The 21,580-nt window shown below is 36.1% G+C and overlaps 2 protein-coding genes across 2 annotated transcripts; both read left to right on the top strand.

Annotated features, from left to right (window-relative positions):
* Positions 1-700: 700 nt before the first annotated feature.
* On the top strand, positions 701-2,655 carry LOC6051660 (GPI transamidase component PIG-T). Its single transcript, XM_001868026.2, has 2 exons — positions 701-961; positions 1,022-2,655. The coding sequence occupies exons 1-2, from the start codon at positions 799-801 to the stop codon at positions 2,596-2,598; spliced, it is 1,740 nt and encodes a 579-aa protein (XP_001868061.2). The 5' UTR covers positions 701-798; the 3' UTR covers positions 2,599-2,655.
* Positions 2,656-5,160: 2,505 nt separating this feature from the next.
* Positions 5,161-21,487, top strand: LOC6051663 (mediator of RNA polymerase II transcription subunit 25). Its single transcript, XM_038266771.1, has 6 exons — positions 5,161-6,287; positions 12,969-14,109; positions 20,063-20,225; positions 20,284-20,721; positions 20,787-20,954; positions 21,020-21,487. The coding sequence occupies exons 1-6, from the start codon at positions 5,423-5,425 to the stop codon at positions 21,311-21,313; spliced, it is 3,069 nt and encodes a 1,022-aa protein (XP_038122699.1). The 5' UTR covers positions 5,161-5,422; the 3' UTR covers positions 21,314-21,487.
* The last annotated feature ends 93 nt before the right edge of the window (positions 21,488-21,580 follow it).

The following is a 21,580-nucleotide window of genomic DNA, read 5'->3' on the forward strand; positions in this document are numbered from 1 at the left end:
TAAGAATTTAAGAATTTAAGAATTTAAGAATTTAAGAATTTAAGAATTTAAGAATTTAAGATTTAAGAATTTAAGAATTTAAGAATTTAAGAATTTAAGAATTTAAGAATTTAAGAATTTAAGAATTTAAGAATTTAAGAATTTAAGAATTTAAGAATTTAAGAATTTAAGAATTTAAGAATTTAAGAATTTAAGAATTTAAGAATTTAAGAATTTAAGAATTTAAGAATTTAAGAATTTAAGAATTTAAGAATTTAAGAATTTAAGAATTTAAGAATTTAAGTATTTAAGAATTTAATAATTTTTATAGTGTATTGTTAATTTATGCACATTAGGCTTTTAAAATTGATTTTCTTTTTTGGTTTTTTGACCATTTTTAATCTTTTGAAAACATTAAATTTTAAATGTTCTTAATTTTTTTAATTTCATTTTTAATGTTTTATGTTTTGAAATTTGAATTTTTGATTTTTTCCTTTAAGAATCTCAAGCGCACAAACCAAACTGTCAACTTTTTTGACGTTCATCACGAAAAGATACAAAAATCTTGTTTTTCTTGTTGATTCAAATTTGTATTTGCACCTGTCATCTTTGCCCGGTGTGTTTTGTGCCAAAAAATATCGTGACCCAAAGTTGACCTAATCCCTAGTCCGGCCCATCAGAGTGAAAAAATGCGCCTTCACTGGCAACACTGCCCGCCTTGTTTTGACAGTTGTCGACTTGTTTTGGACCGAATCGAAAAAAAAAAACCTTGCGAAACAACTCGGAAGTGGAACCGCCTTTCGCACAGATCCGCTCAAAATGGTCCACTTCGCGGTGTGGCCACTGCTTTTGCTGCCACTGGCAGCGCTCGCCTTCAACGACGTCTTCGACGAGGAACTCCTGATCAAACCCCTGCCGGACGGCTTCGTGTACAGCTACTTCCAGTTCACGACCCGCTGGCAGCTCGCCGGAAACGACAGCCGTGAGTAATCCCGAATCGATCCGTTTTTTTGGAATTGATTTTGATTTGGTGTACCTGCAGTTCTTCACACCCACCTGGTGTCCCGTTCGCTGGCCGAGCTGTTCCACCACTACGACGTGAGCGAGCTGCACCTGAGCTTCACGAACGGCATCTGGCGCTACGAGAACTGGGGCTTTCCGGTGGTGGATGCCGGTCCCGGGGCCGAGGTGTGGGCCTGGTTCAACGGGAATGACGACGGTGAGGTGGATGGGCGGTGGAAGCAGCTGTGCGGGACGCTGTCGGGGTTGTTTTGCGCCTCGTTGAGCTTCGTGGACGGGACGAACACCTTCCGGCCGGAGTACTCGTTGAGGCCGCAAACGCACCGGTTTGGGGAGGAGTTGAGGGTGCGGTACGCGGCGTTGCCGCGGGAGATTGTCTGCACGGAGAATCTGACGCCGTGGAAGAAGCTGCTGCCGTGCAAGTTGAGGGAGGGTTTTGCGTCGCTGCTGACGCCGGACCATGTGTATTCCGGGAATTATCACTCGCTGGCGTTGCACGTGCGGAAGTTGTGCGAGGACGCGCAGTGCGGTCGGTTCCAGCTGGAGGTGAGGCAGAGTGTCAGCTTGGTGCAGGACCAGCGCCTGTTTGGAGGGAAGGATTGGTCCGTGCGGAAGCTGTTTGGCCAGGGGATGGAGGGGGCCTGCACGTTGGCTGCCAGCAGCAAGCTGTACGTGGACGTTACGGATCGTAGCTACGAAATGACCCAGGTTCCGACTGACGTGATTCGAACGACACGGGGCGGGGCCAGTTCCGTGCTGTACGAGTACGACATCAAGCAGTTCGAGCGGAAGCAACGGATGTTCAACGTGGCCGCCGTTGACCGGGCCGATCCGAACGTCATTTCACTGATCCAACCTCCTCCGATCTACTCCAAGCGGTTCATTTCCGGCGTGGGTCAGGAACGTGGCCGGATCGTAACACGCATCACCAACACTCACTGGACCGACCTCAACCTGATCATCTTCGAAAACATTCCCTGGTTCGTGCCGATCTACCTGCACACGCTGAAGATCACCCAAGGCCCCATCCAGCATACCCCACGAACCGTCAAGTACATTCCAGGCCGCCAACGGGAACGCCCCTCCCACCTGGAAATCGCCCTCACCATTCCAAAGCGCTCCACCCTGGAGCTCTCCATCGACTTCGACTACATCTTCCTCAAGTGGCAAGAGTACCCGCCGGACGCCAGCCACGGCCACTACCTCCAACCCTCCATCATCTCCGTTCTCCTCCCAACGGCCCGCAACTACACCTCGCTTCCCCGTGAAGCCGCCCTCTTCCGGGACTCGTTCAACGCGACCCAACCCGAGGGCTACTTTCTCCAGCTGCGAACCGAAGCCCTGCTCCTCACGCTGCCAATCCCCGACTTTAGCATGCCGTACAACGTGATCTGCTTGGCGTGTACCGTCGTGGCGCTCGCCTTCGGACCGATTCACAACATCTCGACCAAGAAGATCGTCGCGAAGAGCAAGGAGCCGAAGGACAAGCCCAAGTGGGGCCAAAAGATTCGGGGCTGGTTCGGGAAGGGGAAGAAGAAGGTGGAGGATGGAGGGGAAGGAAGCGGGGACAAGACTGAGCTGGTGGAGGGGGAGAAGTAGAACCAAAAATTAGCTACAATGAGTTCGTTCTAAGTCATTGGAAAAAATAAAAGAAATGAAAATAAATTCTTTTTTGTGAAGGAAAGAAAAGATTAATATTGGGGACCTTCTTGATGGGGTGTTTTCCGCGGCAAAATTTGACAGATTTCCCGTACGAGTAGTGGTAAGAAATTTAAATTTATATAGGGAAAATCAGTTTTTCTCTAAAATCTCAAGAACTATGCATTGGAAGCTGGTAAAATTTCTCCTTTAACCTATCACGCCGTCTACTTTCAAAGCCTCAGTTTGTCTTTATATTTGAAATAATCAATCGGAACCTCGCCTGATTCCTCCTCCAGCACCCGCATCCCGCGGTATGCCATTTCCCCATCCCGGCTGGGACGGGAAGCAGCACAGACCCGACCCCGACGAAGACCACAACTTCCACGAGGCTCTAACCGTCGGCCACTCGAACAGATTCGAGGCAACGTCCGACGCGGTTCTGGTCGTGAAGTTGCGGTCAACGGCGAGGTCCGACAAGACCAGGATTGCGCTTGAGTGCGCTCAGTACATTCCATGTTTCGATTCGTGTCCGTGTTTTCATGCTAAGGATCGTTCCATTTCTTTGCTGTGAATACAAAGAGACGAGTTGTTCCTTTTAATTCCGCTATATATTTTAATATCTTGACAGATACGTATTTCGTCTACTACTTGCAGACTTCATCAGTGTTCTGTTCTCGACTGAAGGTTCATCGCTGGTGTATCCATATTTGTAGTTACTGTAGGTACTACCTCCTCGTTCTTCTTTTGTGCCTGTATAGGTAACAGCTTAAACAGCCACGTTGAGCCGTTACCTGAATCCTTGTTGAGTAAACGTTTGTTGCCTGCCTTGAAGATTTCCAAACATTCAGCGACAGCCAGCTTCGATGGGTTAGTGATGTGTCTTAAGATGACCGCGTCGCTAGCTGTGATGTTATGTTTTTCCTCGATGATGTGTTCGGTTACTGCTGACTTGAAATGGGGGACAAATCCTTTCCGTTTTTCCTCCATGGCAATTTTGACATATGTGTGTATATGCTCATCCAACCTGTAAAAAGTAAATCTTTCCCAGTTCCTGAGGGGAACACCCTTGAAGAGTATTCGGGCCGGCATTTACAAAGCGGATTCAGTGGCAGTTTCATTCTCAACTTAATGTTAACATGTTAGGGTTAATGATAACATTCCATAGGTCGCCTCCCTAAGGTGTCGTGATAAGGTCCAGTTTGTGACGATACACTACCTTCCCTTTACTAAGCAATCGATTCCAGAAGGGAAAAGATCACCAGTTGTGTTGGTCCGAGCCGGGATTTGAACCCCGATCTACCGCTTACGAGGCGGAAGCGTTACCACTGGGCTACATGGCTCGGTCATCCAACCTGGTTTGCAGCAATCTCTTAGTTTGTCCAATGTAGCTCATATCACAGTGGCCGCAGGATACCTCGTAGATGCCGGGTTTGCCTAAAGTCGGTATGGGGTCTTTCGTTGAACCTAAGATGGATTCCAACTGGCTGTTTCTACTGCTGAACACTAAATCGATGCCAAATTTAGCCAGTTTTTGTCGTAATGGGCGTGTTATCCTGTAGTCGAATTCTACTGCTGCTCTTCGCAGTGGCTCTGCTGATGGCGTAAGGGTTGTGAGTGAAGTTCTGTGCAGTTTTCTTTCCTTCTTATCGATGATTGCTTGGATAGTTGTTCTGCTGTAACCGTTGATTTCCGCTGTTTCAAATATGTACTCCAATTCTTTCTGTTTTCCTGCTTCGCTGAGGGGTAAAGTTGTCATCCTATGTATAAAATAATGATATGCTGCCATCTTATGTTGGAATGAATGGTTTGACGTGGCTGGGATTGTTCTTCTGGTGTTTGTTGGCTTCCTGTAGATCTCGAAAGAAAACGAAGATGGGCAACCTGGTTCTCTTAGGATCAGGATGTCTAAGAAAGGTAACTTTCCTTCGACTTCCATTTCGTAAGTGAACTTGATGCTCCTGCGTGCACTGTTTATGGTGTCCAGTACCGTTGTTAGTGAGTCCCTTTTGATGATGCAGAAGATGTCATCTACGTATCTCCACCAACGTTCTGGTAGTAGGTTTTTGGTTTGTAGTTCGTGTTCCAAAGCTGCCATATAAACATCGCTCATGAACGGTGACAGTGGGTTACCCATCGATGCTCCCATCCTCTGTTGGTAGATGCAATCCCTGAACTGGAAGTAGCTCTGTTCCATGCATAATTTGACGAATGTTATATACTGGATCGTTTTTTGTCTCCATGGTTCTCCCTCGTATTGTGATTGCAGCCAATCCCGTAGAGTTCCTATTGCATTTCTTAGTTTTTATAAACAATCGTTCCTAAATTCTATGTTATTTTAAAAGAAGTTTGACTACGTTTGACAACAAAAGTAAATTATGGAATTTTTGAGTAAACGAAAACAAACAGCTGTCACGACCGGCGTCGCTCGTCGGCAAAATTTTCTGTGGAGGCCACACCGAAATATCTGCAGAGCTTCGCACTAAACCGACGCCGACGTCAAACTTCGTTTGACAGCTGCTGTTTTTGTTGACATCTTGGCAAAGTCAAATTTTGCAGTGGTGGCTTAAGCTTTTGCTTTGAAAAATCTTATTTGTGGAGCAATTTAAAGTTCAAAAGTGGTTAAAAAGTTGATATTTTTTGTAAAATTTATGATATCGATGTTGGCGAATGGCCAACATTGGTCTCAAGTGCTAATCAATTAAAGAGTGCGGTGAAATTCAGACTTTATTTTCTGTTTAGTGTTTTTCTTTCCGATTTCGGGAACGTTCCGTGAATCGCCGAAATGTCCTCGGAGATTCTGTTCGTGATCGAGGGCACCGCCATCAACGGGGCGTACATCAACGACATGAAGAGCAACTACATCATCCCGACGCTGGAGTACTTTTCCCAGAGCACCGTCGGCGACTGTTTCGATGGCTACGCCACCGACAAGAACGGCAACCAGTACGGCGTGGTCACGTACAAGACGGCCCAGAGTCTGCCCGGGGTGTGCTGCACCACGTTCGGCCCGTACAACAGTGCCCACAAGGTGCTCGGCGCCATCGACCGGCTCGAGCTGAGCGGTGGCAAGAGCGAGTCCAACGCCAACCTGGCCGAGGGCCTGGCCACCGCCCTCGTCTGCTTCGACGACTTTGACGAGATGCGCGAAAACACCGGCCAAAAGGTGCACAAGTACTGCATCCTGATCGCGGCCAGTTCCCCCTACTCGATGTACGTCACGGAGTGTTACGCGTACGAGAACAAGAACGTCGAGCAGCTGGTCGCGCTGTTCCAGGAGAAGAACATCAACCTCTCCATCATCTCGCCCCGCAAGATCCCAATTCTGTTTAAACTCTTCGAGAAATCCGGTGGCGATCTCAGCTCGTCCAGTATTAAAAATTACTGCAAAGATCCGCGCCACCTGGTCCTGCTGAAAGGGTTCAGCCTCAAGGAACGGCCCGTGAGTCCGCCGGTCAACAATGCCAACAACGCGAGCGCGAACCATAATCAGGTGGGAAGTATGCCCTCGCCGAATCCGAATCAACAGCAACAGCAGCAGCAGCAACAGCAACAGGTGCAACAGCAGCAGCAGGTTAACAATCAGCAGAACGTGATGGACGGAGTTCCGGGACAGCAGCAGCAGCAGCAGATGATGGGCGCGGGAATGGGTAAGCAACTGGAATGTTACCGAATTATAGTCCCTTAAGTTTCAAACTGAGTACCGAGCTCGGGAGATACGAGGTCAAGAAGAGTTGCGAATGGCATTTTCATTTGAATTAACGAATCCGCTCTGTATTCAAAAATTTAAGGAGTCCAAAATCTAAAACCTCAAAACTCAAATTCAAAAATTCAGGTATTTAAAAATTTCAAAATTCAAAAACATAAAATATCAAAAATTTTAAAATCTGAAAATCAAGAGTTTAAGAATTATTTTTTTTTGGAAAAATAAAAAAAATAGAATATTTTTATTCTTGATATTTGATTTTTTTCAGTTTCTATTTTTATGAATTTTGGAAAAATTTACTTTTTAAATTTTAAGATTTTTAAATATTTTTTTTTTAAATTAGTGTCCAAATATTTCTAATTTTCAGATATATGATTTTTTTGCATGCTAAAATTTTTTAAGCTTATAAGAATTTGAAAAAAACTGATATTTTTAATTTCTGCACTTTTCACTTTCTAAATTTTAAGATTTTTAAATATTTTTTTTTCAATTAGTGTCCAAATATTTATAATTTTCAGATATATGATTTTTTTGCATGTTAAAATTTTTAAGCTTATGAGAATTAAAAAAAACTGATATTTTTAATGTCTACACATTTAAAATAACATTTTTGGTTTTATGTTTTTAATTTTTTTAAAAATTTTAAAAATTTCAAAAATTTCAAAAATTTCAAAAATTTTATAAATTTCAAAAAATGAATTTTTGAATTTTTAAGTTTTTAAATTTTTGAATTATTCAATTATTGAATTTTGGAATTTTGGAATTTTTTGAATTTTTGAATTTTTGAACTTTTGAATTTTTGAAGTTTTGAATTTTTGAATTTTTGAATTTTTGAATTTTTGAATTTTTGAATTTTTGAAGTTTTGAATTTTTGAATTTTTGAATTTTTGAATTTTTGAATTTTTGAATTTTTGAATTTTTGAATTTTTGAATTTTTGAATTTTTGAATTTTTGAATTTTTGAATTTTTGAATTTTTGAATTTTTGAATTTTTGAATTTTTGAATTTTGAATTTTGAATTTTGAATTTTGAATTTTTGAATTTTGAATTTTGAATTTTTGAATTTTGAATTTTGAATTTTGAATTTTTGAATTTTTGAATTTTTGAATTTTTGAATTTTTGAATTTTTGAATTTTTGAATTTTTGAATTTTTGAATTTTTGAATTTTTGAATTTTTGAATTTTTGAATTTTTGAATTTTGGAATTTTGGAATTTTGGAATTTTGGAATTTTGGAATTTTGGAATTTTGGAATTTTGGAATTTTGGAATTTTGGAATTTTTCAATTTTTGAATTTTTGAATTTTTGAATTTTTGAATTTTTGAATTTTTGAATTTTTGAATTTTTGAATTTTTAAATTTTGAATTTTGAATTTTTGAATTTTGAATTTTTGAATTTTGAATTTTGAATTTTGAATTTTGAATTTTGAATTTTTGAATTTTTGAATTTTAGAATTTTAGAATTTTAGAATTTTAGAATTTTAGAATTTTAGAATTTTAGAATTTTTGAATTTTGAATTTTTGAATTTTTGAATTTATGAATTTTTGAATTTTAGAATTTTAGAATTTTAGAATTTTTGAATTTTTGAATTTTTGAATTTTTGAATTTTTGAATTTTTGAATTTTTGAATTTTTGAATTTTTGAATTTTTGAATTTTTGAATTTTTGAATTTTTGAATTTTTGAATTTTTGAATTTTTAAATTTTAGAATTTTAGAATTTTAGAATTTTAGAATTTTAGAATTTTAGAATTTTAGAATTTTAGAATTTTAGAATTTTAGAATTTTAGAATTTTAGAATTTTAGAATTTTAGAATTTTAGAATTTTAGAATTTTAGAATTTTAGAATTTTAGAATTTTAGAATTTTAAATTTTAGAATTTTAGAATTTTAAATTTTAGAATTTTAGAATTTTAAATTTTAATTTTAGAATTTTAGAATTTTAAATTTTAGAATTTTAGAATTTTAGAATTTTGGAATTTTGGAATTTTGGAATTTTGGAATTTTGAAATTTTGAAATTTTGAAATTTTGAAATTTTGAAATTTTAAAATTTTGAAATTTTGAAATTTTGAAATTTTGAAATTTTGAAATTTTAAAATTTTTGAATTTTGGAATTTTGGAATTTTGGAATTTGGGAATTTTTAAATTTTGAATTTTTGGATTTTTGGATTTTTGAATTTTTGAATTTTTGAATTTTTGAATTTTGGAATTTTGGAATTTTGGAATTTTGGAATTTTTCAATTTTTGAATTTTTGAATTTTTGAATTTTTGAATAATAGGTACATCATATCATACATAGAGCAGACATACAAAAATCTCCGAAACACGCATTCAAAACTTTGCCCCCGGCTTGCCGGTACTTGTCGGGTATCAGAAAATGAGTACCCGACAGGTACCGACACATATTTTTCTTCTACAGATGAACTACATAAAAAATTTAAAAAATTTAAAAAAATTGAAAAATTTAAAAAATTTAAAAAATTTAAAAAATTTAAAAAAATTTAAAAAATTGAAAAATTTAAAAAAATTTAAAAATTTGAAAAATTTCAAAAATTTAAAGATTTCAAAAATTTCAAAATTTTTAAAAATTTCAAAAATTTCAAAAATTTCAAAAATTTCAAAAATTTCAAAAATTTCAAAAATTTCAAAAATTTCAAAAATTTCAAAAATTTCAAAATTTCAAAAATTTTAAAAATTTCAAAATTTCAAAATTTCAAAATTTCAAAATTTCAAAATTTCAAAATTTCAAAAATTTCAAAATTTCAAAATTTCAAAATTTCAAAATTTCAAAATTTCAAAATTTCAAAATTTCAAAAATTTCAAAATTTTAAAATTTCAAAATTTCAAAATTTCAAAAATTTCAAAAATTTCAAAAATTTCAAAAATTTCAAAAATTTCAAAAATTTAAAAAATTTCAAAAATTTCAAAAATTCCAAAAATTTTAAAAATTTCAAAAATTTCAAAAATTTTAATAATTTTAAAAATTTCAAAAATTTTAAAAATTTCAAAATTTTTATAAATTTCAAAAAATGAATTTTTGAATTTTTAAGTTTTTAAATTTTTGAATTATTCAATTATTGAATTTTAGAATTTTGGAATTTTTTGAATTTTTGAATTTTTGAACTTTTGAAGTTTTGAATTTTGGAATTTTTGAATTTTTGAATTTTTGAATTTTTGAATTTTTGAATTTTTGAATTTTAGAATTTCAGAATTTTAGAATTTTAGAATTTTAGAATTTTAGAATTTTAGAATTTTAGAATTTTAGAATTTTAGAATTTTAGAATTTTCTAAAACGGCTTCTGTTTACTATCCTCCATTTAATTTCGATTTTACTTATTTGATTCTCTTATTTCTCAACGCTTTTCCACTCTATTTTACCAATTGATGTTGCTGTAAAAAACTGTCTGCTTTCCCTTAATTTGGCAGCGATGTAAATTTTGTTTATCATGTGCCTTTTCTTTATTTATCTATTTGAATAATTTCTCATCTTCCCTGTAAATTGCCCTCAATACAATCTAGGCTTGTTTGTTACCTCTTTTTATTAACTATTGTTAATTTCTATACCTACTTCATAAATTACTATCTTCCTTTTACTATTGATTCTTCACAAACTATGTTTTCTTCACTGTCCATTGTTTTGAAACATTACCTTTTTCTTAAGCAAGTGAGGTTCGAGCCCTTGCTCAATTTATGGAATGATTAAAGGATTAACACAAATATTACTATTGTACTTTTGAAAAACTTTTCTAAGATGCTTAGGACCAAAATATTGTAACAAAACACCGCGACAAAAGAAATAGCAACAGATAAACACGACTCAACAATAAGGAAGATTTCAGGAGAAAACAATACACAGTAAAATAACAACTAGTTTTTGAATTCAAACTAAAAATAAAACAGTTTTTGCTTTAAAGAAAGTTGATAGGCACACTTTAAATGGTTAGGCGCTTATACTTACATCAAACCCTACGTAATGTACCACCCCGGCCGAGTTAAAATGCGTAACCGGAAAGAAGGTGTGCATGCCTGGCACGAACACTCAAAGCGTGTTCTAGCGTGCTGCTCGTACTGACTCAGAGCAAGGGTGAGATGTAGGTGTAAGGGCAGTGCGTGTTCGTCGGGAACCTAGTGCATAAGATCGGTCAAGGCCCGTTCTTACACTGAAAATTGCGAATTGCGAATTTTAGAATTTTAGAATTTTAGAATTTTAGAATTTTAGAATTTTTGAATTTTTGAATTTTTGAATTTTTGAATTTTTGAATTTTTGAATTTTTGAATTTTTGAATTTTTGAATTTTTGAATTTTTAAATTTTAGAATTTTAGAATTTTAGAATTTAAGAATTTTAGAATTTTGGAATTTTGGAATTTTGAAATTTTGAAATTTTGAAATTTTGAAATTTTGAAATTTTGAAATTTTGAAATTTTGAAATTTTGAAATTTTGAAATTTTGAAATTTTGAAATTTTGAAATTTTGAAATTTTGAAATTTTAAAATTTTGAAATTTTGAAATTTTGAAATTTTGAAATTTTGAAATTTTGAAATTTTGAAATTTTGAAATTTTGAAATTTTGAAATTTTGAAATTTTGAAATTTTGAAATTTTGAAATTTTGAAATTTTGAAATTTTGAAATTTTAAAATTTTGGAATTTTGGAATTTGGGAATTTTTAAATTTTGAATTTTTGGATTTTTGGATTTTTGAATTTTTGAATTTTGGAATTTTGGAATTTTGGAATTTTGGAATTTTGGAATTTTGGAATTTTGGAATTTTTGAATTTTTGAATTTTTGAATTTTTGAATAATAGGTACATCATATCATACATAGAGCAGACATACAAAAATCTCCGAAACACGCATTCAAAACTTTGCCCCCGGCTTGCCGGTACTTGTCGGGTATCAGAAAATGAGTACCCGACAGGTACCGACACATATTTTTCTTCTACAGATGAACTTGAGATAAAAATTTGATACCTGCTTTGCTACGCGCGGTGGGAGACTCGGAGGCAAACTCGAGAGCAAACTAACAGGGAATCAAATCGGGTAGCAAATGGTTTAACATTCGACATTTTCGAAAAATGAAATTCTTTGAAATTTTCAATAGGATTAAAAAGTTTAATAAACTTTTAGCATTTCTAGGCATGAATCAACACATCATTATTGATTATGAAGGTAAACGAGAACAAAAAATGATAAAAACCCATTTTTGCCCCCCGCGGTGGGCTTGTTTTGGTGGCAAATTTGCTACCCTAGCGGTGGGGATGACAGAGTTTTTTCAAGGTGGCAAATTTGATCTCGGTATTCATGAGCCGGGTGCAAATTTGATTTGCACCCCAGCGCTGGAGATGCACTTAATGAATATCGACAAAATCGACTTTTTACCTTCGCTTACATTTTCACGGCGATTTCGATACAAAACTGCCCCCAACTTTCGGCAACATGTTCTTTTGCACATTAGTTGGTCACTCACTTGAAAAATAATCTCGAAACATGTAAATAATTAGCAAGCGCCATAAAAAAAAAACAAACGCGCCAAGTCTTTTGACGTTTCAATTTTGACTTCCCATTCCAATCGAAGGCTGAAGAAAACCGAACGAGAAGCGAAGGCAAATAAAGAACAAAGGGTGGCTACCAACACCACTGCAGCGCCTGTTGGAGTGTTGCCAGGAAATTTTCTCTATAAATGCTACTTTTCATGAGTGTTTGCTTAAAATTTCATTAGTTTTGCTCATACTTGTTGGTGTACTTGCTCTACTCGTTGGTGTACTTGGTTTTAGTAAATTTCAAGGAACACTCCAGATTAATCAGTATCATTCAAACACGACTGCTTATTAGGCTTAAAATGGATTCATTTCCCCTACTCGAGGCTCAAGCCAATTTTGTGAAATTAATAGCAATTTTCTCCAGAATCCTTTATTGAGGCTTGAGTGCTCTCTCCATCCAGTTATTTAATCGTTGTTCGAGTATAAATCTTACAATAGAGACAGCCAAGACCTATGGGCAAATCTTCTCGTTTTTAGTTTTTTCTTCAAATAATTGTTAAAAGTTCAATAAAAAAAACTTTAAAAAATCACACCATTCACTAAATTACATTTTCTTCAAAATTACGAAAAAGAGTGAAAGGCGGCTCGTTCAAAAGAGCCGCTCATTTTGATGAGCGAGCGAAAATAAGCGGCCCCTAAAAAACGGTTTTGCCCACCTCTAATAAAGGGCTCTCGCTAAGTACCGTGCCAAGAAACGTCAAAGGGAGCGTTCTTTTATTACGTAACACAAAAATCGGCATTTATGACCTCCCCCACATCCCGTAACCAAATTTCCATAAATTTTTCTAATTTTTTTTTGTAAAGCCTATTAAAGCTTAAAAAAAAAGAGATGCAGTGGTAATGTCAGAGGCATAACCAGAATGACGAAGAACGTACGATGAAACTACAGTCGGCTCTCTCTGTGTCGATACCGAAGAGACCGAAGTATACTGTTGGAAGGACTGACAAGTCCATCGAAATAGTGAGGTTTACCGAGAAATCAGTGGTCGTCAACCGTAGAGTCGACTGTCGACTGTGTTTACATTAATGATTAATAATTTGTAGGATGAACCGCTTGTTTACAAAATTTTCACTACTATCTTTCTACCATTCAGGTAACAACCAGGCCGCCCTAGCTGGAATGCGCGGTCCGATGGGCAATCCCCAGCAGCAGCAACAACAACAGGTTCAACAACAGCAACAACAAGCGGTCCTCCAGCAACAGTTGCAACAACAGCAGCAACAACAACAATGCCGCATGAACTTCAACCCGAACCACATGGGCAACCCCAACCAGATGGGCTTCCCCAATCAGATGCCAAACCAGCAGCAGCAAGGTGGCGTCGGTGGCATGAACTACCAGCAACAACTCCAACAACAACAGCAGCAGCAGCAGCAACAACAGCAAATGCGCTGGATGGCTCCTCCCCAAGCCCAACCCGGCCGTAACTTTATGCAACCCGGCATGAACGGCAATCCGCAGCAGAATCCCCAACAGCAGCAGCAGCAACAACAACAGCAGAATCAAATGCTGGGCAACAACGGCGGTCAGCAACAGTCCAACTCGGTGTTGATTTCCCAACTGACCACGCCACCCCACGGCATGAACGCCCAGCAGATGAACCAGATGAACAACCCTCGCATGCAGATGCAGTTCGTGAACAACTGTCTGCAAGGGCAGGGTCAACCCAACCCGCAACAACAACAGCAGCAGCAGAACATGATGGTTCAGCAACAAAACATGGCCCAGCAGCAGCAAATGTTGCAGCAACAGCAGCAGAACATGCAAAACCAAAACATGCAGAATCCGATGGGCGTGCCGGGGGGACAAATGGGCGGCCAGATGATCGGCGCCAACCAGCAGCAGCAGCAACTCCAACAACAGCAGCAAGCTGCCGTCATGAACAACCAGCAACAGATGGGCGGCGCCGGCGGAGCTAACCCACAGCAACAGCAACAGCAACAACTCCAACAGCAGCAAATGGTTCCCGGTGGTCCGGGTGGGCAGCAGGTTCCTGGCCAAGGACAAGGGCAAGGCCAACCCCAACAGCAGCAGCAGCCTCAACAACAGCAAATGGGAGGAGGAGTTCAAGGTCAGCAGCAGCAGCAGCAAACGCCGAATCAACAACCGCGTGAGCGCATCTGGAACGGAATGCTGGAGTGGATCGAGAAGCCGAACAAGAACGAGGCGACCAAGGTGTCGCGGCAGGTGCCCTGTATGGTGACGGCGAACGTCAAGGATGGGGAGCCGGAAATGTGAGTAGCTAAGGGTTGATTGAAATTTGGAAAACATGGGAAAGTCGAGTTGAAATAATCTTTACGATGTCCAAAGCAATTTCCATAGCGCTGCTGCTCGGAAGGCACGCCGGTGATGGGCACAAATTTGGGGATCTTTAAAAAAAATACTAAAATGATTGCAACGAGTATCAAATGATTGCAAATTTTTAAGACATTTCAAAATCAATTGTTTTTTAAAGGTGAAACGGGACGCCAGTTATTGGACCACTTCTGTTCAACATCAATTTCTGAACTCGAGAGATTGCTTGCTATCGACCTATTTAGCGTTTGCAAAAAACAGAACTTCGTAAGTTACACAATTTTGCTTAAAGGTGCTTCCAAAAACTCGAGTCGTGGTGTCAATATGGCTCTTTTTCCCGTTTCACCTTAAATACCGCATTTTTTTTAAATACGTATTCAAAATAATATATATTTACAAAAAAAAACATAGTTTTGTTATATGGGTATCTCATGTTTGGAAATTTGTGAGACATTTCAAAAGAAGTGGTTTTTATTTCAAGAATACTTTTTTTTTGTAAATTTACGGATTTTTGAACATTACTTTAATTTTTAGGTTTTGCAATCTGGGCATTAAATGATTGCAAATTTTAAGAAGTTTCGAATGTTATTGTCGGATCCCGGACCTGGGACCTCTCCTTCGATAGCTTGGAGGTCCGCATCCAACACGCCAGGGGGGGGGGGCTAACTTGCCATGGAGTTGCGCTGAGTTTGGGCCGTTTAGAGGTGGTGTTGTGCTGCTGGCAGAAGTGGCCTCCAAGCCACTTCTTCCCTGGTTCCGGTCATCGTGCAGCCAAATGAAACACCCGCGGTTACATTAAACACGAAGTACACGATAACAACTTTATTTACAGCACTTAGACTAAACGATACAAGTTACACTAAACGAGTTAAAATACGGCGCGGCGCGGTCATCCTGACCGTTGTCCACCGCGGTCCAGTGGAGACTGACTGATCAGATCAGTCCCTGAACAGTTGTTACCTCCGAGATCAAGCCTACGGAGATCTCTGGGCCTTCGGCCCGTGTAGGTGGATTCTGCTGTCCTAACGCTTTCCCTAGAGTCAAAAGAGAATCCCCGAGAAACGTAGAGAAGATAGTGTGGATAGCAAGAGGCCGCGGTCGATACAACTACAACCTCATGCCCGTGGATCAGATGGAGAATCTGTCCACTGCTTGACCATACTACCACTCCGTCCAGGGTTGAAGTCCCGGTATGGCCTAGCTATCGAACAGTTATTTTTTTTCAAAATATGTTTTAACATCAGCAAACTATACATTTTGAAAAGATACTTGTGGCTGTCAAATTTCTGAAGGTATCTCCACAGCTGAGAATAATGCACGAAAAATATGAAATCATATAAAAAATAAAATTAAAATATAATTTAAAAATATCAAATATATAACAAAACAAAAAAATACAAAAAAAATAAAGAAAACTTTAAAATATTCCAATTTTAAATTTTGTTGAAAGATTCAACAAATATAAAAAGATCAATATTTTGAAAGTTCAAAAAAATTACAAAAATTCTAAAATATAAAAAGATGGAATAAAAAATAACTGTGAACTTCCAAATAATTAAATTATTGAAAGATTAAAAAAATGAAAAAAGTTGATTCATATGATTAAACTTTCTAAACCCAAAGTTAGAAAAAAATCAAGATTTTCAAAATTTAATCTAGATTAAATCAAAAATCTCAAAAAATCAAAACAAAATCTAATAAAAAATCAAAATGTAAAATTAAACTTTAGAAAATTAATAGATTTAAAAAATCCGAAACATAAACCAAAAAAAGGAAAACATAAAAAAATGGAAAAACAAAAAAAAAATGGAAAAACAAAAAAAAAAAATAAAGGAAATTTGGACTTTTATAAAAGGTTGAAAAAATAAAAATTTTGAAAATCCATAAAATAAAACAAATAACAAATATTCAAACATTCAGAAAGACTAAATGAAAATAACTAAAAACTTCAAATAATTGAAAGATTGAAAAAAAATTAAAAAAAAAACTCAACATTTTTTGGAAAAACCCAAAAATATTTAAAATCAAGCATTTCAAAATTCAGTCTGAATTAAATTAAAAAATTCAAAACTAAATCATATTTTAAAAAATTGATAAAAAACAAAATAAAAGTTCAAAAAATTTGAAAAAATCTGCAACAAAACAAAAACATAAAAATTCGAAAAATAAAAAATGTGAAAAAAATATACAAAAGAAAAATAAATCATTGTGAAAATATAAAAAAGGTTAAAAAATGTTTACAAAAATCTAAATTTTGAAAATTCAGAAAATAAAAAAATAACAAAAATTCAAACATTGAGAAAGAGAAAATGAAAATAACTAAAAACTTCAAATAATTAAAAGTTTTAAAAATTGTGTTTTTTTTTTTAATTTTGAATGATTAAACTATGTGAAAAGAACCCAAAATAAAAAAAAAAACAAGAGTTTTATTATTTATTTAAATAAAATAAAAAATCTCGAACATTCAAAATTAAATCAAAAGTAAAAAAAAAAAGTTCAGAAAATTAGAGAATCCAAAATTTTACAACATAAAACAAAATAAATTGAAATATATCACAAAAATAAAATCAAAATTTGAAAAAATTGCGACATAAACTTTGAAAAAAATTTGCAGCGGCCTAATTTATACATAAAAAAAAACAAAACAAAATCAAATAAAAAAAATCAAAATGTTAAATTAAACTTAAGAAAATTAACAGATTAAAAAAATCAAACGAAACTAAAAAAAAAAAAACGAAACTATTGCCACTACGCTCCCAGGGGCATGGCCTTCCTCTAACGTGGGATTTCTGCTCCAGCGCCTCTGACGAGACAGGAGAAACCGGGACCGACGCTTTACTTCACCATCCGATAGAAGCTCAGTGGATAAGGCGGGAATCGAACCCGCGTCTCATAGCATCATCGGGATCGGCAGCCGAAGCCGCTACCCCTGCGCCACGAGACCTACCTAAAAAAATCAAAACAGAAAACAAAAACAGAAAAAAATATCAAAACCTAAAAAAATTGAAAAAAAAAAATCAAAAAAGAAAATTGCACAATTATAAAAGGTTTAAAAAAATCAAAACTTTGAAAATCCAAAAAATAAAAAAGCTAAAATTCAAACATTGAGAAAGACGAAATGAAAATAACTAAAAATTTCAAATAATTGAAAGATTGAAAAAAAATATAAAAATTTTTTTTATCAAAATTTAAAAAGAAACAAGAATATAAAAATTTAGTCTAAATTAAATAAAAAAATTCAAAACTAAATCAAATTTTTAAAAAATAAACAAAAACGAAATAAAAGTTCAGAAAATAATAAGTTTGAAAAACATCCACAACATAAAACAAAAACATCAAAATACGAAAAATATAAAAAATGTGAAAAAATATACAAACAAAAAAAAAGTTCTGAAAATGTAAAACAATATTTAAAAAATCTAAATTTTGAAAATTTGAAATGTAAAAAAATAAATAAAAATTCAAAAATTGAGAAAGACTGATAGATATAATTAAAAGATTTAAAATTACATAGAAAATCTCGAAAATTCAAAATTAAATCAAATAAAAAAAAAATAAAAATTGAAAATAAGGTTCAGAAAATTAAAAGAGTAAAACATCCAAAACATTAAACAAAAACAAAAAATTAAAAAAATATAATAAAAAAAATCTGAAAATTAAAAATTAATTAAATATATCACAAAAATATAATCAAAATTCGAAAAAATCCAAATAAAAAAATGCCAATTTGAAAAATTGAGAAAGATGGAATGAAAATAACAAAAACTTCAAATAATTGAAAGATTGAAAAAATAAAAGTTATTAATTCCAATGATAACAATGTTGGTGTACGCGCTCGCACGGTATGCGAAAGAGCGGGGTTCGATTCCCCGGCGCGCCAGATGTGCGGTAGCTTTTTCCTCGCACTGTTAATTTCTGTACTCATTCGGCTTGAAGAATTAGCATGATAAATTAAGAAATCGCGTTGCCCTTTGCTTAGGGTAAAACAAAAAATCTTAACCTTAGGTTTTCCGAGCTTGGTGGCTCTAACCTGCCAAACATTGCCATAGATTCAAGTAGGCAATCAGCTAAAATTTGTCTCATAATTTGACTACGTGTCACTAAGTAGGTGTCCATTTGTCTGTGAACTCGACAATAACAATGCGTCTAAAAATATACTTGATCCGTGTGTCAGTATTCTAAAGAAGCCTTTGAGAACAGAATAATAGTGTTGTGGAAGAAGCAACCGTACACTGGTACGATCGGTGGAGAACGGTAGATCACAAAACAACTAGCTGAACTTGCCTCGGCAAGCACGGCGCGTTGGCGAAGTGGTGTACGCGCTCGCACGGTATGCGAAAGAGCGGGGTTCGATTCCCCGGCGCGCCAGATGTGCGGTAGCTTTTTCCTCGCACTGTTAATTTCTGTACTCATTCGGCTTGAAGAATTAGCATGATAAATTAAGAAATCGCGTTGCCCTTTGCTTAGGGTAAAACAAAAAATCTTAACCTTAGGTTAAAAAGAAGCTTAAAATAAAAAAACTTGAATTTCAAAAATTAATCTGAATTAAATTAAAAATTAAAACAAATACAAAAAAATCAACGAGCAAATAAAAAGGTAAAATTAAAGTTCAGACAATTAAAAGATTCAAAAAAATATTTAAAATTTAAATGACCAAAAACATTAAAATTCAAAAAATATAGAACTTGTTATCTGCCCACCATTGAAAAAATGGCTAATATCCACTTTTGGCAAAAACGAGATATTAGCAACAGGTGGTAGAGGATGTTCCAACGCATCTCCTGGAACTTGAATTTCACTGAAATAGTGTATAGACTTGGCTGCCGATGCCGAAAACCAAACGGCTAATATGCTACTCTTATGGGAAATTGCCTTGACGGAGATTTTGTGACAAACACTAAAACGCGTTTTTCTCGGATTACTTGATTTGGCATAATAGCCGTATTTTCAATTATGGGCAGTTATACAATATCTACATTAAATTAAAAATATCAAAAATCAACCAATTTCAACAAAAATCTTTAAGTAATATTAATGTTCAGATAAAAATAAATTTAAAAGATTTAAAAATTAAAGAAAAAACTTAAAAAAAAGAAAAAATCTTAAAAAACAAAAAAAATCAAAAATACCTAGAAAACTTAAAAATAACTTTTAATGCCACAATTCAAAATGCAAAAAAATAGATAATTGGAAAAATAAAAAAAAAAATATATATAAAAGTCAGGAATAAAAAAAATCAAATTGTAATAAGTTAAAATTTTTAAAAGAAATCAGAAATTTACTATAAATTTTTTTTTCATTTTAAACAAATAAAATAATATGCAAAAATATTAAATAAAATTAAGAAAACTAAAAAAATAGCAATCAAAATTTATTTGTAGAAAAAAAAAATTGAAATTAGTTGCTTTATCCAGTAATTTGTAGTGTACTTTTCGCCAAAAATATGAAATTCATTGAAAAAAAGAGAAAAAATATTCATAAAAAAATCCAAAAGTTTAAAATCTAAAACATCGCAAAGTTTTCAAGCTTGGCAAATTTAAACTCGGTATTCATAAGAGGTGATAAAAGAAACGAACCGAGCAAAAAACTGCATTATGGGTGTCAAGGATCGTACATTTTTATAGTATTGCAAAAATTGTTTAAAAAAATACATTTTTTCCGCAAAACTTTGTGTTTAAAAAAACAAATCCAGAATTTTCAGTTTCTACAAGCTACACACATAATATCAAAACAAACGTCCGATAAAAAAAAACATATCAAAACAAACTATTAGCCGTGTGCCTGAGCTGGCTGTCGACGACATGCCAGCTGAGCTTCGACGCTATGGGGTGGACTGTTTACATTAAAAAGATTTTTCTTTTTCAAATCTTCTAACTTTTATCTCAAAAACAGTAAAGCGGACAACTGGCCTCCACGTCTGATTATGCAGCTGATGCCGAAGGCCCTGGTCGGCAGTGCCGGCGGCCAGTACATCAAAGAGTCCAAAACGGTGGTGTTCATCCCGCAGCCGTGCGACGCCCTGGAAGCTCTCTCCAAGGTTATGGGTTCCGGATTTGTGAGTATTTTTAGGTTAGGATTTGAAGACGTGGTTGATTGACTGAGGTTGATTCTAGGCCGGTTGCGTCCACTTCACAACTTCGCCCAGCTGCGACATCAAGGTGCTGATCCTGCTGTACACCGCCGAGAAGAAGGCCTACCTGGGCTTCATCCCGAACAACCAGGCCGCGTTCGTGGACCGGCTGAAGAAGGTCATCATGCAGAACAAGAACATGCAGGCGGCGAACCAGCAGCAGGCTGGTGGGTCCGGAATGGGGGCGCAGATGATCCAGGCTGGGATGAACCCTCAGCCCGGACAGCAGCAGCAGCAGCAACAACAGCAGAATCAACAGCAGCAACAAAATCAACAGCAGGTTCAGCAACAGCAGGTCGTTCAGCAGCAGCAGGTTAATCAGCAGCAGATGATGGGTGGCCCCGGAATGGGCGGACCCGTTCCGGGTCAGATGGTTCCCGGGGGGATGCAGCAAGGTCCCCGGATGGGGGGAATGGTTAATGTAAGTTGTTGGGGCAAGTTGTGAAGAGTTGATTTGAAGAGCGTTGTTTTTCGATATCCTAACAGATGCAGCAAGATCAGTTCTACGGCAATCAGATGGGCAATCAGCAGATGCAGGACCCGAGTATGCAAATGTCCCAGCAGGAGCAGTACAAAATGCTACTTCAACAGCAGCAGCAGCAGCAGCAGCAGCAACAGCAACGCAACATGGGCGGTCCCATGGGCAATATGGGGGTAAGAAATTCCCGAAACCCTTAAAACAAAATCAAAATTAACTTGCAATCCATCCCCAAAAACAGATGAACGTCGGCCTGCAGAACCAGCGCATGATGCGACCGGTGCTGTCCAATAACCCGGGTCTGCGCCACCTGCTCCAGCAGCAGCCAAATCCGCAGTTCCGTCAGCAGATGGCCAACATGGGCGGTGGTGGTGGCGGTGTTGGTGGCGTAGGCGGCGTCGGAGTGGGACCCAACCCGATGGGACAGATGGGTGGAGGGGCTGTGGGTGGCGTGGTGCCCCAGCAGCAGCAGCAACAGCAGCGGCCCAACCCGAACCAGGCCCCGTTCGATGATGCGAACTTTGATTTTATGTAAGTTTAAGTGGAGCGGTGAGTTATGAAATTATGCTATTTTTGTTTTATGATTTGACTTTCGATATACAACCGTTTCTATAAGAATATCAAATATATAGGTAAGCGCAAAAGTTACTATCAAAACAGTATATCTCGTAAATGTCCAAAATATATACTCGGTCAAAAATTATCTGAATCAACAGTATCTTAACTTATTTGCAAGGAAAGAAAATGTCCTTTAAAAAAATCTTAAAAAAGTGGTTGAAACTCAGCCGAACCCAATTCCGAC

This window comes from Culex quinquefasciatus, chromosome 1 (genome assembly GCF_015732765.1).
Source record: "Culex quinquefasciatus strain JHB chromosome 1, VPISU_Cqui_1.0_pri_paternal, whole genome shotgun sequence".
NCBI lineage: Eukaryota > Metazoa > Arthropoda > Insecta > Diptera > Culicidae > Culex > Culex quinquefasciatus.